At 34.8% G+C, this 14,769-nt stretch overlaps 1 protein-coding gene across 2 annotated transcripts in view; it reads right to left on the reverse strand.

Annotated features, from left to right (window-relative positions):
- Window positions 1-433: 433 nt before the first annotated feature.
- Window positions 434-14,769, reverse strand: part of UBQLN1 (ubiquilin 1) — a 38,224-nt gene continuing 23,888 nt past the window's right edge. The window contains exons 6-11 of one of the 2 annotated variants that reach the window (XM_081067075.1): window positions 14,531-14,765; window positions 9,145-9,287; window positions 6,015-6,098; window positions 4,689-4,804; window positions 4,261-4,429; window positions 434-2,929 (exon numbers count right to left, since the gene is read on the reverse strand). In XM_081067075.1, coding sequence (XP_080923201.1) covers window positions 2,777-2,929; window positions 4,261-4,429; window positions 4,689-4,804; window positions 6,015-6,098; window positions 9,145-9,287; window positions 14,531-14,765 — 900 coding nt within the window. In that variant the 3' untranslated portion in view covers window positions 434-2,776. The remainder of the gene's footprint in view (window positions 2,930-4,260; window positions 4,430-4,688; window positions 4,805-6,014; window positions 6,099-9,144; window positions 9,288-14,530; window positions 14,766-14,769) is intronic. The other variant, XM_081067076.1, reaches the window with a different exon arrangement.

The following is a 14,769-nucleotide window of genomic DNA, read 5'->3' on the forward strand; positions in this document are numbered from 1 at the left end:
GTAACTATGTGTAGTGCCAGGTGAGTACTAGACTAATCAGGGGGATCATTTCTTAAATTATACAAATGTCTAACCACTATGCTGAAATTAATATGAAATACTGAATGTCAACTGTAATTGATAAACTTAAAGAGGGGAGAGGGGAGGGAATAAAAGGTCCAAATTTCCAGGTATGAAACAAATTAAGTAATGGGGAGGTAATATACAGCATGGAGAATATAGTCAATTATATTGTGATAGCACAGTAGTTTCAGATGGTTGCTGGACTTATCGTGGTGATCACTTCTTTCGGTATATAAATGTTGAATAACTATGGTGTACCCCTGAAACTAATATAATATAGTATTGTATGTTAGCTATATTTTTAATAAAAAATCTTTTAAAAACAAAAGGTATCACAAATATTCCACTTGGTAAATAAAATCCTGAAATATTCTTTTCACCACTCCATTCTTTATTCGATTGTAATAACTCAATATGATAATTTAAGGCTATAGTATTTTAAATGTCTTTTTAATCTTTTGAGAATCATAAATATTTTGAACTCCCTAAAAGATATTCAGATGTAAGATAAACGTATTAGAAACAAACAACAAAAAAAAATCACACCACTGCAGCAGCTGAAAAGGTACGTAGGAGATCATTCAGTTGAGTGTACACATGGGCCTCACCACCATTTTTACAAAAAAGAAATCACGATGCCTTTACAAAGTCAAATAACTAGTCAGGTACCACAAAAAGCTAGCAGAGTCCATGTCAGCTAACTCCCCAGTTGGCTATGTTTTTAATATATAATACAGTATATGCACATATTTTAACTGAGGAAACTTGAAAAGTTAATAAAGAACCAAGTGTGATAAAATCTGGGGTAAATCAACTCCAACAGTCTTTAAAAGACATTGTTAGAAGTAAATTGAAGACATTCTTTTCTTTCTACAAAAGAGGCAAGACAAACCAAGTGTAAAAGCTAGAGATTTATTGTTATTTTGTGATTAATAAACTGTCAAATTGGTTATGACACTATCCCACACTGTATACCACCATTCGCCAGTACAAAAGTTTTTAAATCAGACTGAGGCATACGGCAGAGAGAGCAAAGACACATGAATATCATCCTTAACAACTTCCTCTAGCCATGCCTCCACCTTGACCTTGGTACGTGTTTTCCTCTTGGGGAAAGTGTCATAACAATGCACGGGCTAGTGGGCAACCTGACCTCTTGACCTTTTTGTTTTAACAGCAAGCAACTTACGGAAGTAAAGGAATTCAAATTTTATTTCCCTTGATTTTATTGGTCTGAACTCAATTTAGGTTACTTTAACATTTTAATTTCCTGTAAATGTACATGAGAGACTGTAATGACATAAGAGAATACTGAACCAGAGTCAGCCAAATACATTTCTGACCCCAAAGTTATGTTTTAATTGGTCCTAAAGGAATGTACCACCCCAACAATTTGAGAGTTAGGCAAACAGAACTTCTCTGGGGAGGAAAGAAAAAGGCTGTAGAAAGCCAAATGTACTCAACATTGTTAAAACGGCTCTTTGTTTTTCACCCCTGAATGATACTTGTTTACTACACTATATGCACAGAAATCCTAACAGAATCTTGGTTGCCAGTATTACTCAGGCTGGCCCAATCCAGGATAGATCCCCGCCCCCTCCCCTAAATTCCCTTCTCTGAGGCTCTGAAAGCACAATATTTAACTATTTCTTAATAAACTACCAAAACACTTCAGAAACAAGTAGCTCACAAATCATTTTAAATTCATGTATCGCCTGTGCATGAGAAATCTGATAAACCCAAATAACTGAAACATCAAGACACTTTCAGTGAAAGCAACATTTCAATTACAAAGTGTAATGCCTGTTTATCTACCTATGGGAGAAGCTGAAAAGTCCTAGGCAAATGCACTTTTGGGTTACACTATAGTGCTCCTTCAGTCTGCACAAAGATTAAGGTAATTTACAATCTGTGAATGTTGAGACAATGTTACATTATGTTGTCTGTACAATTAAATGGCCTTACAGAGATAACCAGAATCAGCTTTTCTACTATATTTTCAACAAACTTGACTAACTGGCACTTTTGCTGAGATGTTTATCAAAGATGCTGTAAGATTCTACACAATTAGGAAATACTAAACTTTAAAGTATTTCCTTACCTTTACCTTTTTTGGTTGTAGGTGTTTTGCTCAGAAAATCTACGGCAGTACGTTTCTAGAAATGCAGTCCCAAATGTGCATACTTTATTTGTATACAAATAAAGCAAAATTGTCAGTAGTATAAATCTTACAGCATTTTGTTTGCAAAAATACATGCCAAAGTCACAATAAGCAATATTGTATACCGCAAATTATAGAGCGCAAATGATTTGCTTCTTTTAATGCTTTTATTCTACATAAATTACTACCATAGGCTAATGTTTAAAAAGCAAATAAACTGGACAGATGCAGGACAAAAATCTGTTCACCTGACTATAAAAGGTGATGTTTTTTAAAAATTACAATAAATGCAGAAGTGTCTGATGCATGCAATAGCCTTAAATGAAAAAGCATTGATTCCCATTGTTCCACCAAAAAAAAAAAAAAAAAAGGAAGAAAAAAAAAACAGAGAGAAACCCACACATCTTACTGAACTCCACCTTAAAATGCATCATATTGGGTTTGTTTATAACAGCACAGAATTCCAAAAGTCAAAATGAAGTAAAGCAGGTATTTTAAAGATTTAAGAGCCGTTATCAAAAATAAATTACATTTTTTCAAGATAGAGAAACGCTATGATGGCTGGGAGCCCAGTAACCTTTCAATAGCCGCATTGATATCACCTCCTGTGGCTATTAGCGCTTGCAAGTTTGCTTCACGGTTCAAAAACCCCATAGCACTGAGTTGTTCCAGTTGTTGCTGAAATCTGACTTCTGGATTCTGCAGCTGTTAAAGAAAAAAATAACCAAAACTCTGAGCTACAAATGCACTGGACTCTCTCTCAAAACATTTTCAACATATTTAAAAGTCTATTAGCACATTGTTTTGTTAAGTTTAAATAGTCTAACTTATACCTAAACAACCATGTCAAATAGATCACACGCTAAAAAAAAATAGCTTAATAAACCTCAAATATTATTTTATGTATTTAAGAAACTAATGAACAGGCAATGAAAATTATATAAGGAAGTAGTTTAGAATTAGATAATTTACTTTGTAGCTATTGACCAACTGGATAATTATAAAAGCCAATATCCTCATGTATAAAATTCTTAAGTGTTAATGAGGCTTAGAATGTAGATTCAATTTCTGCATTGGTCAAAAGTCTTCAGAAAAACGTTTCAGTTTCAGGCCCCCAGACTATACTCCTAACAAGTGAGCTGCATCAAATTTTTCTTCAATAATGCAGTAAGACAAAAATACATAAATGGTCAATCAGTCCTGATCAACCTGATAATGAGGAGGCCTGTAGACTGTTCAACTTATATAACAACTCTGTCTAATAATACCTAAATTTTTTTTCTCATTAAGTCCATGAATATTTACTGAGCAAGAAGCTATGCTAGGTATCAGGGATACAAATACTTGTATGAGATAAAAGCCTGCCCTCTTTTTGTATTCAGTAAGGCTTAAAATAAGCAAGCATGCCATTATTTTGCCATGCTGAAGTTTGGAGGCAACCTACTATACCAGGTTTGAACTGGCAATCATCTTTGTATAATGGCAGACTCTTAATAAAGCCAATAATGTTTCCAGATGTTAAAACATTATTATGAGCCCACATTTTTTAGCCATATTTGTCAGGTGTACATATGTAACAGAAGTTCCTAGAAGAGATGGTAGTGGCAGGGGTAAGGTAGTTAGGATTTTGTTTTTAAAGTCAAAATACAAAGACTAGATAGAATACAGTTGTTTGGGAGATATTTGGGGATAAGCAAGGTTCTTATTTCTCCCTGACAAACTTTTATAAAATTAATATATTTAACATAATTTTCAAATAGACTCCAAACAATACTGCATTTTTAAAGTCATTTTCTAAAAAATAAGGCAAAGTTTTAGCATTTCTTCTCTATAACTGAAACATTTCCTTTAGTGTCTAATGTAGTACCAAAGTGCAATTCAGTACCAGAAACAGTTTTTGTAATGCCTATTTTAGAATCAATATCCTTAAGATTGTGCTTTTTATTACAGTCTAAACCCTAAAGCACTTTCTTTTCTTTCTTTTTGGAAATTTCTAACATAAGGAATGTAAAACGTGAACAGAAAAGCATCACTACCTGAGGATTTACTCCAGCAAGAGCCTGCAGCATTTGTTGGATAAACTGCTGGTGTCCAGGTTCGGTGGTTCCTGCAGTGGGACTTGGGTTTTCGCTGGGGGCAGAGCTAGAGCCATTGGTTCCTGAAGAGCCTGAAGTGCTTCCTAATGCCCCCAGGCCAGGAGTAAACCTAAGTAAGGAAAGCACAAATTGATAATAAAGCTAAATTCCTGCAAAATAGGAGGCCAAACCAGGACAGCTGGTGTTAAATCAGTTACATTCTCACATAATATCAGCTAAGTTATACTCTTAAAATGAGAGCATTTTTTTAACTTTGAAAGCTGTCTTAAAAACAATCTCAACAAAAAAAAGCAAAATGATATTAAATCTGAAATTCTCAGAGAAAGTAATCACTGTGCACTTTCATAACCTTCCCCAAAGAAGCCTACCCTGGGATGAGGCCGGGGGCTTCCGTTGCTAATGTCTGTAAACCCTGCTGAATCTGCAACAATGCTTGCATTGCTCTAGGGTTTGACATTGCAGATAATGTATCAGGATTCTGCATCTAAGGAAGAAAGAAAACTGGTGGTTACGGGGGAATTACAACCAGTGATGGTAAAATTTAAATGTTTTCTTTGCTATGTTTCTGGAGAAAATCTAAAACCTTACTGCTAGACACTGGTAATCCATAATTTATTTCCCAAAATAAACACAAGCACCTCCTCTTTGACAGTAAACCTGGTGTGCAAATTGTTATTTGACCTCCTCCCAAATCCATCATGAAAGCGATCTTTCATAATGAAAGACAATCAGGAGCTCCTCTGGAAGCCACAACTGTTCCCTTTCTCCAACAGAAGATGAAAGTAGTATTTCTAAGAGACAACTCCAAATGCACAATTTATATAACATGGTAATATGGTAAAAGCCACATATTCCTCCTGACCAAGTGTTATCTGTTTGTTACTGATGTAACAATTTTACCATTAAACTACACTCTAAAACAATAGTTCCAAATTTGAAGTTAATACATGTGTCCTGAGTTCAGCTTCACTACTTCCAAATATACACCACCTGACTGACCAATAAAAGATAGGCTTACATTACAATAGATCAAGGACACTAACAAACCTTGGATAATGGTTTACAGGCCTGAGAATCATTTACATAATATTTAAAAGTCCTAGAACTACCAGTTTCAAAACACCAAAACTGATTTCTCTTTTATCTTTTTAAATAGTAACATACCATGGCAATCTCAAGTACTTTTTAATAATAAAGCCTTCCTTATATGACAACACTAACAATTTTAATCTTGCTAATTCCAAGTTTGAGGAAATGAGATCTACCCCATGAAAAACAGGTGATGTATTAAATTTGGAGGAATTAAAACATCACAAAGAAACCAAACCTGTAAAATAGGATAGGGTAGCTCTTTCCTGCTACTGGAGATTAGTTAACATGACACAGTGAAGCACTTCAAAGTTAGTCAAGTGAAAAGAAATGGTTTATGGTAGTAACAAAGCATTCAAAATCCTAAATCCTCAAAAGCAAAAATAAAATGGTCCTTTCCTCAGAATTTATGTTTAAGAAATACGCAGAAGGTCAGCAGTGAAATGGGGCTCAGTTAATATCAAGCTGAGTTCTCTGTAAATTGACAGCATTACCACTCTATTCTATGTTTTGCTATCAGCCAGAGAAGAGCAAGGAAAATGTTTATCATCAAACTTTTTCAAGCAAATCATTACTGAAGATAGCTAGCATCTTTTCTTACTCACTTGTTGTAGGAAAGTTGGGAGTTGTTGTCTCATTTGTTCTTGAAGCTGAGGATTTCCAGCAAATAGGGGGTTATTCAGCATCATCTATGGGGCAAGTGTTCAAACAATTTTAACTGGAAATATCTGAAACAAGTAATGTACCTTGTTTAATAGTCTATCTTCCCCCAAGTGCCTAACCTGGCACTTAAAAAGGAGGAAGGTAGAACATGAATAAAAAAGAAGGGAAGATACTGTCCACAAGAGGAAATCTCCAGAAAAAAAACAAAAACAAGGCATCTTCTCTCTCAATGAGAATGATGATTATGATAATGACATGCAGTATCCTAAGAAATAAAGGCAATCATTTTCTTTGGCTTTTCCTGGAGCAAAGGTGAATAGCTGCCCTTGAAAGGAAAATGGGAATAACTGGCATTCATGAGGACATATTTTCTGCTACACTGACAGATAAACATAAGCATCAAAACATGAAACTATACACAGCTTGCTTAGACACCACAACACACAAGTGGCAAGCAGAGAAAATCCAGATCTGGAACCACTAAACTACCTGCCTACTACAAAACAGCTAATATTAGGTCCAGAAAAATAACACCGCAGAACAGCAACCACCTTGCTAGAGAAAAGGAGCTGGTAGGTGAAAATCAGCCCAGGACTAGCACCAGCAGATCTCCGGGGGAAGTAATAAATACTTTACAACCTGAAAGATGTAAATCCATTTAAGAACACCAAGATTAACCTCTGGATTTCACCTCACTATTACCAGAGATGAGAAAAGTGGCATGCCCCCTAACCTTCAAATAGGTGTTAGAATTAAAAAGTCAGGGTCAGTATTAACACGATGCTAGATACCTGAAAATGAAATTACAATACACAATCAGCATAACCAGAATCTAGTAAATACTCATAGCTTTGAAAGACACAATTTTTTTATCAGTTTCCCCACCAGAATGAAGAGTCAAATAACAAATGATTTACTGATAGCCTATTTCTTGGCTCAAAGTTTGGGGGGAAATGATCCTTGCCCTCAAGCAGTAAATGTAAGTACTAGAAGTAGAGAGAATTCCTCTCTCCCTCCTTTAGTTTATCTATTGTTGCAAAGTGGACTATTTAACTTTTTTAAAAAGTATCTAAAGTAGGAAAAAGTCAGACAATGTTTTATGGATATAGAGTATGTATTTCAAAGTGATCAGTAAGTTTACAGCAAATAAAGTAATACCTACTTGAGCTCAACAAACCTGCTTCTTTATTGGCTCCAAATACTTTTTATTATGAACGTATTAATGAAGTCATCACATTTATCTTCCCAATTCATGTTATTTGAAAAAGCATGTCACCTTAAACTTAATTCATTCTTTCATAGAAAATCGTATCTCATTTAATTAGGATATTTCTCCTAACTTACCTGTTTATATAACAATAGTTTTTACACTCAGACTTTTTCGAATGCCTAAAAATCAAAATCAGAACGGAGAACTACAAACTTTAATCTGCTGATAACCAGAGCACATTGTAAATGTTTCTAAATCGTCTGTAATAAAAGACATTCCTTCTTTGTCAACATTTTGCTTTAAAGAAAGTGCTCATATCACTTTATAAATGTAAAATTGTTAGTAAAAATGGCTGGGAATGTGCTTGCTAAAGTCAAATTGTTAAAGATGCACATTCAATGTTAATTATTAGTCAAATATGCATTTAAAAACATACAAATAAAATCATTTTATATACATATGTTCCACATTTAAATAAAGTGCTATGATCACAGGAAAGTGTAGCATTTAATACTAATAACTCAAGTCTGATAATTTTCATATGAGTAAAATAATGTTTCGTGAAATGTACCTACAATATACAAAATTAAAAGAGTATACAAAAACTCACCTAAAACCTTGTTCTTTATTTTCAATTCCACAAAAGTTTAAGAGGGCAAAAGTTATTGATGAAAATTATAGCTCAAAGATATATGCTAAATACTTCAATAAGGTTCCAGACTTCAGAAAATAAAAAGCATTTCATTTGACATAATGAAGAAAGCGATTACCTTTAAAAGCTTTTCAAGTTTTGGAAATGGAAATAAACTATAAAGCAAATTATTTCAAATTCATAACATTCTACAAAAGCCATTTTCAATAAATAGCAAATGTAAACTACAGGTGATCAAAGCTTATTTTACATTCTCCAAGGTTTTTCAAATCCAGTGGTTCTTAACCTAGGGGTATATCAGAATCACCTACTGAACCTGGGGTGGTGGGGTGGGGAGAGATGCAACGCAGTTATGTGAAAATCTCTCAGTCTGGCTCAAATACACTCATAAGCTTTCGAAAAAAGTGGGGGAGTAGCCGGTTAGCTCAGTTGGTTAGAGTGCTAATAACACCAAGGTTGCCGGTTAGATCCCCGATCCCCGCATGGGTCACTGTGAGCTGTGCCCTCCTCAAAAAACAAAACAAAACAAAAAAAAACCCCTCAGAATGGGGACCAAGGATTTTTTTTTTTTTTTCCATTTTAAAGCTCCCAAAGTGATCCTAAATGTTCAGCGAGGAGTTGAGATCCACTAATTTTCTTAACTATGGTCTCTTCAGTAACAAATTAGGAAATGAACAAAGGACCAGGATAATAACTTGGTGGGGAGCAGGGTAGATCAACAATAGAAAGAAAGAGAACATTGTACCCACAAATCTTCCTCTGCCTTTAATAAACAATTTAAGGCTATTTTATAACTGCCATTTTGAACATGATTACTCAGAATCTGTGTGAACTAATAAATGAAAGTATTTCAAATGTATTAACACTGTTTTTAATTATGTTCAAGATTTATATTTCATTAAAGAATATATCTTTAAAAAGGAAAGCAACCCAAAACTTTCCTATTCATCTCCTAAATCAGCATATGTAGGTAACAAAGTACACCTGCGTTTCTTTATAGCCAGTAAATAGCAGAAACGAAGCTGCAAAGAAACAAACCGTCCCAAAAGTGGAAATGCAGCTTACCTACTTTTCAAGTGTGTTAAAGTAGCACACAACACAAATATGCCAAAATCACAAGTATCTGACAAATATGCCAAAATCACAAGTATCCGATTAGGTTATTTCAATTCACATCGCACAGTCCTTCTCAATACAATTACAAACTCACCTGTGCAGCAAGGTCAGGGTTCTGGCTTAGTGACTGCATCATGCTTCTCATGTAGGGGGCAGACAACATGTTTTGCATAAGTTGTGGGTTTTCAGTTATTTGTTGCAACAAGCTCTGCATTCCTGGTGTGTTGAACATACTAGCTGGAAGTTTGTTTAAAAAAGAAAAAACACTGTATCAAGGAAAATATATGTAAACAAAAAGTGAAATTTTTAAACAATATACACTGTGCATAATTTTAACAGAGTACACACATTATTTATCAACTGAACTAATTAATGAAGAATTATAAAAACTAAGATCTCCAAAACACACCCAACATATACCAGGAAAGGAGGGCTTACGGGTTTTAAACACTCTGGTTGCATTCACAGTAAAATCACATCTAATGGAAAAGTTAAATTCTATATCCATTTAAGACAAAAATTAAATTATGGTCAAAATTACTATTGAAAAATCCCATAAATTGACATCTGAACCAACTCTTCTTCCAGGATCACTTAATCAGAATCATAGTCAGCACTCAATATGCTCACACTGAAGAAAGACAGAAGCCTTCTCGCCAATGGAACAATAGATGCAGGCCTCCATCCCGTTTTCACTGGGCACTGGCACTCACTGAGCAAAATGGGAGACACATTTAACATTTCAGGGACCAGACAGCATAGAGATGAATGGTAGTATCTGGAGCCAGATTATTTGGGTTAAAATCTAATCTATGTAACCTTGGGCAAGTTATTTAGCTTCTTCATACTTCAATTTTCCCATTTGTAAAGTAAGGTAAATAGTATCTACTTCATAGGGCAGTTGTGACCATTGAATTAGTAAAGTGCTTGCTACTATTATTCTCTAGTTTTTCTTTTCTGTTCTTTTTGTTTTGGTGAGAGCTACAGCTAAATTTATTTGAATTCAACTTTCTTTGAAAACGAATTAATTTGTTCAACATATATCCAGATTTTTCACTTGCTGACTACATATACTCAAACTCAGATACATTCTCAAACTCATATTGTACTTAACTCATTAACTTTTTCAGTTCCCTTATGCTCTTATTCCATCCAATGTTTCATCAGGCTTCAAAAAACATATGACCCTTCTCACTTATCTTTCTAGTTATTACAATTTGTTTTTTAAATACTAATGTTTTGTTTTTCTCCTAGTTTTCTCATTTTTCAATTTTGTTTTTTTCCTACATCCTAGAGTCCAAGAATATTATAAGACAGAGGCTGACAAACATAGTCAGCAGGGAAATTATGGCCTATGAGCACTAGATAGTTCTAGTTTCTAGATAGCCCATAAGCTAAAAATGGTTTTTACATTTTTAAATGATTAGAGAAAATAAACATTTTGTGAAATGCAAAAACTATATGAATCTCAAAACTTCAGTGCCCATAAATAATGTTTTATTGAAACACAGTGATGCTCATTTGTTTGTCTATGGCTGCTTATGCACTACAAAAGCAGACTTGAATGGTCTCAACAGAGGCTTATGTGACACTACCCTACCGCCCCATACTACTGCTCAGTGTACCACAAATCACAGTAACTGTTATACCTGATGCCACACAAATCACTGTAGCATGTTATTTTATTTATTCCCAGTGCATACCTATTATGTCAGAATAAGAAGAAAAAGGAAGAGTTAGGTTATGAATGTCATGCCTTTAAGGCATAGTGGAGTATGGATTCTTTTATCAAATGAGATGGCAAAATTTTGTATTTATTATGCAATGACACTAAAGAACACAATACACTTTGACACTGCTAGACTAAGCACTCATCACAGTGCTCCCAATTCACAAAAAAGCAAGTCAGAAAATAAAATTTGAAATGCAATATCCCATCACAGCCAAATTTCTTTACAAAAATAAAACATGAAAGTAAGGCTGCAACCACAGTTAAGTTTCCAAGTGACTTATTTGTTAGCCAGGTAAGGAAAGCAGTGTACTAATGGTGATTAATTAACATGGGTTCATCAAATCTTGATTGCAGCAGCCAAATAAATGTGTCCTGAGAAAATAAATTTAAAACTAGCCTTTCAGGGAGAACAGCTCCTCAAGAGTTAAGGACATTGTGCTCAACATCAATACTCAATTAAAAAACAATGCAAATTATTTTGAGTGGTATTCCTTGGATCTTGATGAGCTGACAGATGTTACTGATACTGACCCGTTCGTTTTATTTGAGGAACCAATGCCAAGTTGGAAGGGACTTAAAATTAGCCTCTATTAAGCAGTCTGCATGAACTAACTACAGGTAAACTATTTCAAAGTTGAGAAAATACTAGTTCACCACAACCTGAATCTGTAGAATCTGTAGAAAGTAGAATCTGATGGAATAAGCTAGATCTGATGATGATAAAAGCACATGTGAAGGAGTAAAAGGATTAGTTGGACAAATATGCAAAGCTTGTAAAAAATAAAATGTATTTACAGACTACGGTTATTCAATGTCTTATTCACTGGCAAGTACTCTGGAAAATATTTTGAACTATCATGTTATTAAACCAGTAGGAGTTTCGATCACTTTTGTGAACTAAGCCACAGTCAATTCCATGAATTTTTATTAGAAATATCCTGTCTTATGCAACCACACTGCAGCTTGATGGCTTAGCAGAGGTAAAGATTTATTGACAAATTTTTCAGGTTAGGGCTAAGACTGAAATTCTTCTGAACCACTCAACCACCAGTATGGAAGAAAGACTAAATGACTTTTGAAATCACCTTTTGCTAGAGACTTGGTAATGTTTCTCAATTAATTCAACAAGGTAAAATAGCATTTACATGCAAAACTCATATGGTGGTAAAGTCATTTCAACAACTGAAATGGTTAGAATCACAAGCAACATCGAGGTACTTTATACATTCTCAAACTGTCAAAAGTTAAAAGATCTCCTCCATTCCCACTATTTGCAGTAGACACGTTTTTTATCTCACATTACCATTCCAGCAACATTTTCTAGACCTCAGTGCAAGCGCAAAGAACTTCCACATTTCAAAGTTCATTTAACTATAATTGAGGCACTACCACCTAACCTTCAATTGGAAGTGATTAATCTGCAGTAAAGCAAAGAATCTAATAGAATCCTGTAAGTGTTTTCCAACCTGGTGAATATGGTATTAAAATCATGTACTTTTGGAATGAGTACATACAGTCGGTCCTCCCTATCTGCGGGTTTCACATCTGTGGATTCAACCAACCATGGATTGAAAATAATCCCAGAAAGTTCCTAAAAGCAAAACTTGAATGTCATGGGCCAAACACTATGCTGAATCAATGCGACTGAAGTGATGTACAGGCCTACCTTGCTACAGCCTATACGCAAATATAGGTTATATGCAAATACTACACCATTTTATATAAAGGACTTAAAAAGCATGAATGGACTTTGGTATCGGCAAAGGGTCCTGAAACCAGTCTCCTACATTACCAAGGGACTGTATTTGAATGAAATAAGTAAAATCTCATTATATATCAGTATTAATAGATTAACATTTGCAACGGGGAACTGTGTGAATACCAACTAAGCAAAATGTCATCCCCCAAAAAGAAACCCATTCCTATCATTCGTAGATACATATAAAAAATTATATTTTTAATTCCATCAATAAAAAAACTTGTGGAAATGTTTTCTCTTGAAATGTAATATTCTTGACTCTGCCTCTTGACCTGAAAGAGGTCCTTTACAGGAAAACTTTGCTAACCCCTGCTTTAAGATTTTTCTACCTTCTAGAGTTAAGTGTATATAGGGTAAAAGAGAGATCAAGAAATTCATCTTTACAGATACACGTGTACACACATGTATATAACATGTGTATATCCAATTTCAAAGAGTTGAGTAAAAAATCGTACTAGTGTACAAACATGCTAACAATTTGTTAGGCCAGCAAAGTAAATTCATTTTTGCTGTTTCTTGTTTTCCTTTGATGGTAACATTAACATGAAGTCTTAACCCGATCACAGTATCAAGCATTAAATAAAAAATCTGAGTAAAAAGTTGCAAAACTGATTTTTGTTTGTTAGAAAAAAGTTACTGTAAAAAACCATGGTGTAATAGAAAAAGCAGTTCGTGTATTAGGAAATCTGATTAAATCGTTGTTCCTGTCAGCTCTAAGACCTTTAAAATGTGAATAAAGCATCTGCCTCACAAGACTGTTAATAAGAATCAAATAAGCAGTAAGTAAAACACAGAACAGGATGATTTTTTTTAAATTTAGAAATAGTATTACTTCAGATATTAATTAGATTTACTGTGGCAATCATTTTGTAACACATACAGATATCGAATCATGTATACCTGAAACTGATAATGTTGATTATACCTCCATTTTAAAACATGGCTATTACTTCAATTTTTATAAAACCTGTGCTATATCCAGACACCTCCACTGTATTCTATAAAATATATACCACTATGACCACCAATTACACTGCCTATTCTGATTTCTTCTCTCAGTCATGAATTTTTAAAAATTCTTCATCCAGCATGTCATGTTTACACTTCCTCTGCCAAGGCACAGGCATCTTTTAAAATATTTTATTCAGTCCTTCTCATCTTCAGGAAGTGGTCCCGTGCTTTCATTTCTTCTCATTTATATGCCAAATAAACTAAAACCATCCCTCTGGCTACCAACGTCAGACCTGATCTTACATGTAAATATCTGAGTAGTTGGAAAAAGGATATCCATTTATTGAATCCAGTCTACAAGGAAATGATTAAAGTAAATTCCTAACCTGTTCACACATTAGACTCCAACAGCTTTATACAAACACAGATCTTAAATCCCCCTCTCCCCCTCCCCACTGTGGAAGATGCTGATCCACGAAGTCTGAGGTTAAGACCTGGAAATTGGATTTTTAACAAACCTGGCAAGTGCTCTGAATGCAGCTAGTTCAGCACTGTCTCAGGGCTGGAGTTGAGAACCTGCTGATCTAGAATACAAAACCGGACTAAAGCCAGGAAACATATGCTCTAGTAATAAGCACACAGGTAACTGTGTTCCCTCTGCCCTTCCTTTTCCAAATTTTGAAATAGGATGACCGATCACCTACTTCTCCCAAACTATCTTACGAAAATGTTAAAAAAACAAAACTGCCCCTGGAAATCCTCAGTAACCCTTTCTATTATAATGCACACAACTGATCAATATTAATCATTATATATTTAAAGCTTTCTTTAAAAAAACCCAAACCTTACAACATGAAAAGATAGTTCATAAATGCTACTTGTCATACAGAGAGAGAGAGAGAGAGAGAGAGAGAGAGAGAGAGAGAGAGAGAGAGAAGCACAAAGAATAACAGCATTAAGAAATGGTTTCGTTATTCAAATAACAAAATTCAAATAAGTGAGGACAGCAAAGAAAAGTACAGGTTGTTATGAATATACCTCCTACTCCAGGCCCCAAACTCGGTGCAGTAGAACTCTGCCCAGCAGTGCCGCTCGCAGCACTACCACCAGTGCCCCCTACAGTGCTGGTGCTGCCACTGGACGCTGATGAATTCTGGGCAGTCTGTGGAGCCCATGGATTGGGTAAGGGATCTCTATTTTCTGTACGGGAAGGTTGACTACCTTCACCTGAGGACGTATTGCTCACTAAGGAAGCGAATGGATTACCACCAAACTGT

This window comes from Rhinolophus hipposideros (genome assembly GCF_964194185.1).
Source record: "Rhinolophus hipposideros genome assembly, chromosome: 11".
Lineage (NCBI taxonomy): Eukaryota > Metazoa > Chordata > Mammalia > Chiroptera > Rhinolophidae > Rhinolophus > Rhinolophus hipposideros.